Consider the following 11,899-nt stretch of genomic DNA (forward strand, 5'->3'; position numbering starts at 1 on the left):
TGTTGATGGTACGGCCTTTATCTCGTACAACCATTGTCTCCCCAGGATAATATTGTAACCCATGTCCACTACCTCGAAAAGGGTCATCTTCATCACCCCCTTCGGTATTCGTGGGCAGCAGGATCTCTCCTCCGGTTGTCATGTTCGCCAGATTGAACCCGACGAGGAATTTTGTGGCTAGCATGATACTTCCAGTCAACATGGCTTATTCCAACACTCTCCATTGGATAATTTTGGCCGAACTTCCTGGGTCCACCAAAACACGTTTAATTTTAAAATCTAAGACATTTAAAGAGATTACCAAGGCATCATTGTGCGGCAGTAGTAGTCCATCTGTGTCTTCCTTCGTGAAAGTAATGTTGTCCTCAACGACTTCCCGGAGTCTCTTACTATGGGTTATTGATACCTTCATCTTTTTTGCCGCTGAAAACATCACGACATTTATATCGTTCCCCCCAAAAATCATGTTGATCGTCAAACGTGGAGGATCTTCTCCTACTTTCGAAGCTTTCGTGTTATCATGATTGGGGCCGTAATTGTCTTTAGCCCGATCACTCAAGAATTCTCTAAGATGACCGTTTTTCAGAAATGTCGCCACCTCTTCGTGCAGATACCGACAATCCCCAGTCTGGTGACCGTTGGCCCCATGGTATTCGAACCACAAATTAGGATCCCTTTGACTAGGCTGAGATCTCATTGTCTTTAGGAACCGTGCTTCCTTAATGTTATGTTTCTCATTGCCGATACCAGCTCCACTACGCTGATGTTGAAGTTGTAACCAGAAAGCCTGGGGTAGGAGAAATCTCGGGAACCTAATATCTCCTTGTTCTGTAATGACCTGTTATTCTGACCGCGATCAACTATCCTTTCGGTAACGAATCTATCTGCCGATCGCAAACCGCTACTGCATCCTACGGCCCTTTTATAGAGAAAACTCCTTCAAAGTCTGTTGACATTCCGAAGTCCATTCGAAGTTGTTCTTCTTTTTGAGTAGTGAAAAGAAATGATGGTATTTTTTTCGAAGAACAGGCAATGAATCGGCTCAAACTAGCCAATCTCCCTGTCAACCTTTGAACTTCTTTCACACTTGATAGCTGCTGGTCTAGGATGTCTTCGATGACATTAATTTTTTTGGGATTAACCTCGATCCCTTTTTAAGACACCAGGAACCCCAGGAACTTTCCGGAGCTGACCCCGAATGCACACTTCTCGGGGTTAAGCTTCATGTTATGCTTCCTTAAGATGTCAAAGGTTTATTGCAAGTGTTTAAGATGATCACCTACGTTCAAAGACTTAACCAGCATATCATCTATGTAAACGTCCATAGTTTTTCCTATTTGTTTCTCAAAGGTTTTGTTCACGAGCCTCTGATAAGTGGCTCTGGCGTTCTTAAGCCCGAAGGGCATCACATTGTAGCAATATGTGCTAAAGTTTGTTATGAACAAAGCTTTTTCCCGATATTCTGTGTTCATCTTGATTTGGCTGTACCCGAAGTAAGCATCGAGGAAACTCATTAACTCGTTCCGGACCGTCGCATCAATCATTTGATCAATATTTGGGAGTGGGAACAAGTCTTTTGGGCACGCCTTAATTAAATCCTTATAGTCTACGCACATGCAAAATTTATTATTCTACTTTGGAACTACTATGACATTAGCGAACCAGTCAGGATATTTTACCTCTCGGATTGAACCGATATCAAGCAAACGAGTTACCTCTTCTTTGACGAATTTGTTTCTGACCTCGGCAATAGGATATTTTTTCTATCTTACCAGAGGGATGTTGGGATCCAGGCTTAGTTTGTGCACGACCACTTCTGGCGGGATACCTGTCATATCCGCATGCGGCCATGCAAAACAGTCAACATTAAATTTAAGGAATTCGATAAATCCAGACCTGAGTTCGGGGTTTAATCCTGTCCCCAAGTGGAACTTCCTCTCCAAGAACTTTTCGAACAATGCGACTTGTTCAAGTTCTTCCGCCTTGAGGCGTCCCATTTTTCTGGTACCTCGAAGTATCTTGGTACCTGATAGGAAAACTCCTCCCCCTGGCTGACTTCTCTCGGCTCGGGAGAAGGCGCCGGTTCCAGTAATTGCTATGCTGCATGCTTCTTCCTTTTGCTACTGGAAACTGAGATTGTATTCATCTCCTTTGCTGTCGGTTAGTCTCCTCTTATTTGTTTAACTCCTTCAGGAGTTGGGAACTTCAACAATTGATGATATGTTGACGGTACGGCCTTTATCTCGTACAACCATAGTCTCCCCAGGATAATATTGTAACCCATGTCCACTACCTCGAAAAGGGTCATCTTCATCACCCCCTCGGTATTCGTGGGCAGCAGGATCTCTCCTCGGGTTGTCATGTTCGCCAGATGGAACTCGGCGAGGAATTTTGTAGCTAGCATGATACTTCCAGTCAACATGGTTTATTCCAACACTCTCCATTGGATAATTTTGGCCGAACTTCCTGGGTCCACCAAAACACGTTTAATTTTAAAATCTAAGACATTTAAAGAGATTACCAAGGCATCATTGTGCGGCAGTAGTTGTCCATATGTGTCTTCCTTCGTGAAAGTAATGTTGTCCTCAGCGACTTCCCGGAGTCTCTTACTGTGGGTTATCGATACCTTCATCTTTTTTGCCGCCGAAAACATCACGCCATTTATCTCGTTCCCCCCAAAAATCATGTTGATCGTCAAACGTGGAGGATCTTCTCCTACTTTCGAAGCTTTCACGTTATCAGGATTGGGGCCATAATTGTTTTTAGCCTGATCACTCAAGAATTCTCTGAGATGACCGTTTTTCAGAAATGTCGCCACCTCTTCGTGCAGATACCGACAATCCCCAGTCCGATGACCGTTGGCCCCATGGTATTCGAACCACAAATTAGGATCCCTTTGACTAGTATGGGATCTCATTGTCTTCGGGAACCGTGCTTCCTTAATGTTTCTCATAGCCGATACCAGCTTCACTACGTTGACGTAGAAGTTGTATTCAAAAAGCCTGAGGTAGGAGGAATCTCGGGAACCTGATATCTCCTTGTCCTGTAATGACCTGTTATTCTGACCGCGATCAACTCTCCTTTTGGTTACGAATCTATCCGCCGATCGCAAACCTCTACTGCATCCTTCAGCACTTTTATAGAGCAAAAACCAACCTCTTGAAGACCGTTGACCTGCGTCGAAATCATCTTTTGACTTTTTTTATTCTTCTCCCAGTCCCGACCCTTTGCTGATGCTGGGAAATCGAGCGGATCATCCCCAATTATTATCTTTGACTCGTACCAGTTGTGAACATCTGCCCATGTTATTGCCTGAAATTCGAGCAAACTTTCTTTCAATTTTCGGGAAGCATCGGAACTTCTCGAATTCAGACCTTTAATGAATGCTTCAGCTGCCCATTCATCCGGTACGGCCGGTAGCAACATCCTTTCCTTCTGGAATTTGGTCACGAACTCCCGCAACAATTCAGACTCTCCGTGATCAATCCTGAATATGTCGACCTTTCGGGACTGTACCTTCCTGGACCCGACATGGGCCTTGATGAATGAGTCCGCAAGCTTCTCGAAGAAATCTATGGAGTGCTCGGACAAAAGCGAATACCATGTGAGGGCCCCCTTCATGAGGGTCTCCCTGAATTTCTTCAGTAAGGCTGACTCAATCTCGTGGGGATCTAAATCGTTCCCCTTCACCGCTGTTGTATATGTGGTGATATGCTCCCGAGGATTTGAAGTCCCATCATATTTTAGAACGTCTGGCATTTTGTACCGCTTCGGGATCAACTCTGGTGCCGCTCTTGGTTTGAACGACAACTGGCTATACTTCCTTGAGTTCGGTCCTTTCAGCACTGGTGATGCGCCCGAAATTTGATACATTCGGGTATTTATTTCCCTCATAAACTGCATGAGTTCGGTTTTAAAGGGATCATTCTCGTTGTTGTTACCGAACCCGCTACCATTCCCCCCGGCCCCGTCTAAGCCGACTTTGCCCCTCGGGGTGCTGTTGTCGACCCTCTGCGTTGTTTGATTTGTGGGAGTACCGAGAGGAATTGGACCTCGTCCATTCGCGTTGTTGGAAGCACCTGATAACGCCTTCTTCGACTCTGTCTTGACCTGATCCTTATTGTTTCATTGACCTGTTCGTCTTCAGCATCATCACGAGTTGCCTCTTAAACATGTCGTGGATATTGCCCGCCGTGGACCGGCGTGGACTCATCCCCCTTGTTGCGGGTATCATTGATTGAATCTTCGTGCTGAGGCTGATTTCCTTGGGCCTCAATGTTGTGTGCGATGTTGACACCGTTATTTGCCATTTTCTATAATATTTGCTAAGAACAAATAATCAAACGAGTTAGTAACAGATGCAAGGATCAACTCATTTACACAACTATCTAAGCCCCACGGTGGGCGCCAAACTGTTTACCTGTAAAATGGTACAGTTGAATTTATATGTGATTTATACATAAGGGATAAATAAATTAGACAAGAATATAAGACTTAGCGTAGAAATCGAGATAAGACAGTAGCAAGTAGTAACAGTATTAATAAGCAAGAAGATAAAATATTATTGATCTTTTGAACAGAGTATATTATTAGCTTGTCCGAAAATTCGTCCCCTTTACAATGGCTGAAGAGCCCACTATTTATAGTTGCACATAGGGAATAAGGTCCTAGGATCAAGCCCCTCTTAAATGACAATTATGAGGGCCATTGAAGAATGTGTAACGGTAGGCAGTGAATGTCATATTCTCTGTAACGGACCGTGCACTTAATGATATAAAATATTCTCTATTAATGCTACCAGGTGGCAGGTATTTAATTCGCCTTTATGAATACCATTCTCTTCGAGATCGTTGCCTTCGGACATGAGTGTCTTCTGTCTTCGTCTCCATGCGTCGCTTTCTCATGCGACCATTTAATATGATCATATTTTATCCTATACAATCATGTATAATACTATTATATTTTTTTTTAAATTAAATATATATTTGCGCTCAAGCTCAAAATATTATACGATGTAATAGTTATTGGGTGCACCTCTTTAAGTGAGATTGAGAGTTCAAATCTTATGTCAATTGTCAATCTTATTATTCTTTTCCTATCTTTTTTTCTAGAATTAGGCACATTTACGAAAAATGGACATGTCTAGTGTCTCTTCGGGAGTATTAATTAAGTACTTTTACTCTTCTTTTTTTTTTTTGTTTAGTTTATTCTTCTAAAATTTTCAAGTCTATTACATTGAAATTCTTATTCTTCTTTTGTCACCTTAAAATGTTACCCCCTCTTGTTGTAATTTATGTGTCATGTTTTTTTTACTCCGTCCAAAATAGAATATTATATTTTATTTTAGAAACAATTTAACTTTAAAATGCCTAGTTACCCTTAATAAAATGAGTTACATCCACGCAAATATCAATGGCTTACTTTAGACCATAAGGTTTAATTTTTTTTTCTTAAACTCCGTGTCGAGCCAAACACTGCCACATAAATTAAGACGGAGAAAATTTAATTAAAATAAATGTGTATATTAAAACTAGTAGCAGCAGATACTGTAGCATGTAGTCAAGACTTAACTAATCTCACCATTTTCGATACTGAGTAATACATATATATATATATATATATGAAAGAAAATAACTATTTTTAGAAAAATTAATTTTGAACTTATAATTTGAAAAAAGTAATGGGTGGGTGCAACAATAAGAACTAAGGTTGAACCTATATATATATATATATTCTAGATTCATTTCATCGTGCCAGTGCACTCATCTTCTCAAAATCCTAGATCCACCTCTATTAATACTAAAAACTAAACAACCCTTAAAGTTATGAAAAATGTGAGGATAGATAGGAAAGTGAGAGGAAGGAGTGGTCTCTACTTGACCATTTATGTTTCTTGGTTGCTAAATAAATAGTATCCAAAATGAAACATAAATGTGATTTCCGTCTATTAATTATTGCTTCATGAATCACGTAAGAAAAAGGAAGAAAGCAAAAGAATCCTGGTGAGAAGTCTAGAGTAATCTTCTAGAATAATTTTAATTCATTATATATAAATTTTAAGTGGCGGAAAAGCTAATTAAATTCGTTGTGGAATATTAACTTTTCCAGGTCCATATCGAGCATCGGAATATAACACCGCGTTCAAATTGAGATCCAACTGTATAATTTTAATTTCACTATTTCTTTCATGAATCGAAAATACTATGGTCCACCATAGCAATATATGTTTCAAACAACATAAGCTGTCACTTATTTTTTATTAGATACAAGAGAACATTAATTAGTTTTATTTGAATTATTTCTGAAAGGAAAAATGGAGCACAATATCTTAGCTTCTTTTTCCAATGAGAAAAACTTAGGTTGAACGGTCTATTCATAGACGGCATCACATTTGACAAGATGGTGAATTACGTTAGAAGTGTAACATGAACATGTTCTCCTATGATAACACCACTTTGAATAAATAGGCAGCCGCCACCATTAGTAAAGAGAAGGTTGCCAAATGTTCAGAAGAATCAACATTTAATCGCAACAGTGCTTAATATTCTTCTTAGTATACACACTCTTCATTTTTATGGTATCTAAAATCTTTTGCATCCTATCCTGTTAAGTGTTGCCTAAATGTTAAATTCTCACATTAGTTTTCAAACAAACTGTACGAACACCAAACACCTTAACTTCATTGGCACTGTCCATCTTTAACACTCCAGAATCAACAGGAGTATAAGATGAGAAAAAGTTGAGGTAGCTTCAGAATCTACTGTCCAACTCGTCTAGTGGGATACCAAATTGATGACCTTTTCATCATAAGAAAAAAGGTCATCTCGAACAATAGCAATAATATTGTTCTCGTTATTTTCAACTTTCTTTCCTTCTCTAATGTCTTGCTTTAGCTTGCGGCAGAACCTTTTGATATATCTTTTCTTGCCATAGTGGTTGCACGTAATATTATGGTATTTAGATCTTGACTTACCATAATATCGGATTTAGAGGCCCGCAACATCCGATTTCGAGCCCCGAACAACTGCTTTGTTTTTGTGACTTCTCCTCTTTCTTCAATTGATTTCTTGTTGTTATTGTTGTTCCGTGTTTGACACTTGTTGTGTAGCCACTTTGTAAAACTTTTGTAACCCTCTTATTATTATAGTGGAGTTTTTTGAATCTTTGTGATCCCGTGATTTTTACCTTCGATTTGAATGGTTTTCCATTTTAAAATTTAGTGTTCTTTATTTCTTTATTTTCGAGTTTGCCATTTTCTTGACATAACATTAATGAGAAATACACTCTTTAGATTTCAAAATCAAACACTAAGCTCCCCTATATAAAAAATATAAATCCTTAGAGTTTATTAACTATGTTAGTATACTGGTTTAGTTTACTTTATTTTTTTTTTTTTTATTTTTTTTTGCGTATTTTTTATATCTAACAAGTGATATGAAGTTTTCCATGATTACCAATTCTCGTGCGCCATTCGAGATAATCCAGACTTTAAAAGTAAAAGTCGGACAAAAATATCCGTTTTCTTGACCAAATTATATCTACCCTTTGGTCTTTAAAACTAAAAGTCATCATATATACAAGGACCAGTTGCTTGATTCATGGTTCGTAATGGAGATAATGGAAGAAGATAATTTACTTTTCCAAGTCAACCACGAACTACTTGGAATTTCAAGTAAAGTTTCTAGAGAGTTGAAATTTTTGACCTCCCTGTTTGGTTTCTCTGCATTTAATTTCTCAATTGGAAAATTAAAGTTGATAATGAAGTTGGTTAAATCTTAAGACTTAAATCACTTACCTCACAATATATGTCAAACTATAAAGGTTATTCTACTGCATTTTTAGCTGTTAAAACGAAAATATAAGAAAATATAACATTTATAGCATAAAATAAAAAGATATAAAAACTTCCTAAAACAGTGAAACCATACTACTTAACTATTTTATTTCATACGGCAGTACTATTATTATTTAAATATCAATGCTTTGCGTTTAAGATGTAAATCGTTTGATCAAAAGTTTTTCTGATGAAAATAATTCTCACCCTTCGCGGTGTTTGATCAAACGTTCTTATTGACCTTTCAACGTGTTTGATAAAACAATTATATAAGAACCATCGTCTTTCCATTCCTATATCATTACAATTCTGTATCATGCACTTCTTTCTTAGATTCTTTGACATACTTGCTTTGTTGAGAAGTCAATTTTTTAAGTTTTCATGATGAAAATAATGTTAAATTTTAGTCAATTTTTTAAGCTTTTAATTTGGTGATCAAAACTTGCAAGTGTGCCTCCTTATCTTATTATAATGTTCTAGGAATGGTAGGGATTTCTCATTTTTCAGAGCAGTAAGCTAAACAAACTGTAGACCGTCTGTCGTCGATGAAAATTCTGGGGCTTGTCCTTTACTTGTTTATTTATTTTGGCTGATCTATTATTACTATTATTAGAAATTTTACGTCACTTTTTAAAGAAAAATGATATGATACTGCCCCTTGCTATAGGTTATAAGTATTTAGGCTACGAATAAGCTTTTTCAATGGAATTTTTTCTACAGTACGTCTCCTTTTTATTCATTCTCTTAGTTTTACTTCCCAAATCATAAGTTTACCTGAGGGAAACAAGCTATCTTCATTCTCAAGATTGTTGGCCCAAAGGCATCCTAACGGTAGGATACGGAGGCCCAAATAACAAGATCTCAAGGAAGGAAAGGAAAAGAAGGGAGAAGAATTAACCCAAATAGCCGTCCACTTAATATCTTAAATTAAAAATAGCCGGCGAAGGTATAATATATATATATATATATATAATCTATGTATTATATATGTATAACTTATATAATCAATGTATAATCTATGTATACCGGCTAGAAAAAGTAAACATTAAATCTGACCGGCTATTTGTGTAACAATCCCAAGGGTCCCATGGTTACACATTTGGCCAATCGGCCAAAAATAATTATATTCAGCTAGCTAAATATACAAAAAATATGTATAATATATATAAATTATACATTAATATATAAAAAATGTATGTTTTGTTGGCTATTATTTTTTGGGAGCGGTTATACTGTGTAGTTTTTCCTTCTTCTTGGTGTACAGAGGCCCAAGAAATTGTCTTTTTCATGTTGGAATGTATATTGTATCACAGATAATGGAAGTGAAAATCTATTGCAGTGATGAAAACCAAGTTGTATAACCTTTAAAGTGGACAGTCGAAAAAAATATTATAGTGGTAGGAAGTTCGTTCAAGTAAGAAGGGGGACCGGGTCGCCCCTAAAGTGGACAAGTAAAAGGAGAAATTTATTTTTTGTATACTAAATTGGTAAAAGAAACAGATGGACTGATGGAGTGTAAATAATTCTGATGATTTGATCCGGAATTGATCTGTAAATTTAAACCATGATTTTGTTCCCTTTTAAAGAAATGAATACTCACTGCTTAACTACAACATATGTTTTGTTAATTCTTTAAAATCACTGCTAAAACATTGTCTTAACTTGTCTAGAAATTTATTATGATAAAAAAACAGAACTATTTCTGAAACACACACCCACACAGAGACACACTCCCTATCTCCTCTCTCTCTCTCAGTTTCTCTCTCTCACAACTCTCCCCCCAAACTTTCACAAATCAAACAAAATTTGTCCGAAAAAATGATCCTTTTTTTTGCTTCTATAAATGATTGTACTTATGCCACGATCACGTTTTAAGGTTGTTTAGTAACAATTGAATATACATGGTTGGAAAGATATGTAATTTAATTTAACACGGATGATCTAAAAATAACAAATAATTAAACTATGAAAAACAAAACGATCAAACCAAACGCGATGGATGATTAAGCTTGGCTTTATGATGAACACTGAAAGTTGGTTCCGATCAAGCCCTCGAAACGGATTCAGTTGCAACTAAATAAATAAGCAGCTGAAGAACACTTTGAACACTAATTAGAGAACAAAAATTAACTTTATTGCTTTGGTATGCGTGCCAAAATGGTTCAAAAATAAAAAGGTTCTCCCCTTTATATAGTAGGGAGTTTTTCCTAGTACAAGTCTAAATAAGGTGAAATTTTTTTTCTTTTACTAAATCATGATACGCAACTGATATCGGGGATTTGTGCCGTAATATCCGATTGAGGGCAGATATTTCGGTCCCTCGTTTGTCCTTTCTAACCGTCTTTTCTTTATCCTCGATTCTTCACTTTGCTCGAACTCGATTCTTCCCATCTTTGGCCATGTCCGATTCTTGGCGCACCATTCATTCTCCCCGAGCTTTGATCTTTGGGAGCCCTCGGCTTCACCCGAGGCTACACCGGATAGCGTTATCTTTTTGTTTCTTTATCGGAAAATCGGGGGTAACTTTATCCTCGATTTTACCCGTACACAGATAGTCCCCTTACTTTTTGGAGAGCCGATTTATAGAAACGACGAGAAGTGATTAACTGACTCCGATTCCTTCCTCCGTACGTCACAAGCGAGTTAACAAGTCACTGAAACGTCCAATCAGTCGCGTCATTTTGACTTCGGACACATGCCAGCCACCGGTTGACCATCCTCGGTAGGCATCGAATGTGAAACATCACGCATTCATTACTTCCTTCATATAAAAGCTTTGGTTTCCTTTTTTACTTTCCGATTGCGAATCTTCTTGAGTTACCCTCGAAATTTTTTACTAGTTCATCATTCCCTCAAATCTTCACAAATTGTTCTTCACATCTTTATTTCTTCATCTTCAATCTTCAAATCTTCATACTTTGCCTTTAAATTTTCAAACTAGATATTCAAATCTTCATATCAGCCTTCAAGCCTTCATATTCCCAGATCAAGATGGCAAAAATCTCAAAATCGATGCCGCAAAACACTGCTCCTCTAACATCTACCCCGACCACAAATACCGAGAAGACCCTTCCGGTAGCAGCCCTGGAATCTCCTCTTAAAGAGTTTATCCCTGGAGGCTGCTTCAAAGATAGCGACTTTAAGGTCGAAAAAACGTCCAAACAAGGAGATCGAGGTGAGGAGGCATGGAGGTATATCTGCTCCATCACCGAGGAAACGCTCCAAGCGGTCCTATAGGATTGCAAAGGGGAAGGCAAATACATAGTCGTTCCCGATCCTGACGAGGACATCACAACGCACGTGGAGGGATACTTAAGCGTTTATATGTATCCCTTCACACTCGGTCTGATGGACACAATGGTCCTCGACTTTTGTAAGAGGTACGAGATCTGCCTCGGGCAGATCCACCCGTACTTTTAAAGGATCATGACTCTTATCCGTCACTTTGCCAACAACACGGAGGAGACCCGATTTACGATCGACCATTTGCTCCGTATCTATAGCCCGACAGCCGACAGGAAAATAAGGCTCCCTTTTCTAGCATCGATGAGGATAGGGACCGAGGTTGGCACCGAAGACCTCATTCCTTCCGAGTACATGTCGTTCCCCAAGAAGTGAAAATCAAAACGTAAGTCTATTTCCTTTTAATTTACTCCTTTGGATCTATCCATCTTTTCCCAATACTTACTCCTTATGATATGCAGCTGTCGCCCGAGTCCCTAATGCAGTCTCCTGCTTCAGGAAGTGGGTCAAGGGCATATGCAAACAATTGACATATTCCGAGCGCGAGTGGTGCAAACTTTCAAAAGGCAAATGAGAGGCTCGTTCCCATGGTGAGTGTCCTCCTTCTCCTGATTGAATTTCTCTCTAAGTCATTTTTATTTTATCGTCATTTTGACTAAGTCCTTCCTTTTCACATGTTTGTCAAAGACCACCGAGCTTCGAGAAATTATCAAAGTTGTGGCCTCGTCCCCATCTGAAAGACCCTCCGCTTTGATACAACCTACTACTGAGGCTGCTGCGAAGAAGGAGAAAATAAGAAAAAAGAAAATGTCCCCTGACCCC

At 38.4% G+C, this 11,899-nt stretch overlaps 1 protein-coding gene across 1 annotated transcript; it reads right to left on the reverse strand.

The window, feature by feature from the left end:
- Window positions 1-2,425: 2,425 nt before the first annotated feature.
- LOC138905487 (uncharacterized) lies at window positions 2,426-3,759 on the reverse strand. Its single transcript, XM_070194012.1, has 2 exons — window positions 3,115-3,759; window positions 2,426-3,043 (listed from the first exon to the last, which is right to left on the reverse strand). Exons 1-2 carry the CDS (start codon window positions 3,757-3,759, stop codon window positions 2,426-2,428), a joined length of 1,263 nt encoding a protein of 420 aa, XP_070050113.1.
- Between the last annotated feature and the right edge of the window lie 8,140 nt (window positions 3,760-11,899).

Source organism: Nicotiana tomentosiformis, chromosome 1 (genome assembly GCF_000390325.3).
Source record: "Nicotiana tomentosiformis chromosome 1, ASM39032v3, whole genome shotgun sequence".
In the NCBI taxonomy this organism is placed as follows: Eukaryota; Viridiplantae; Streptophyta; class Magnoliopsida; order Solanales; family Solanaceae; genus Nicotiana; species Nicotiana tomentosiformis.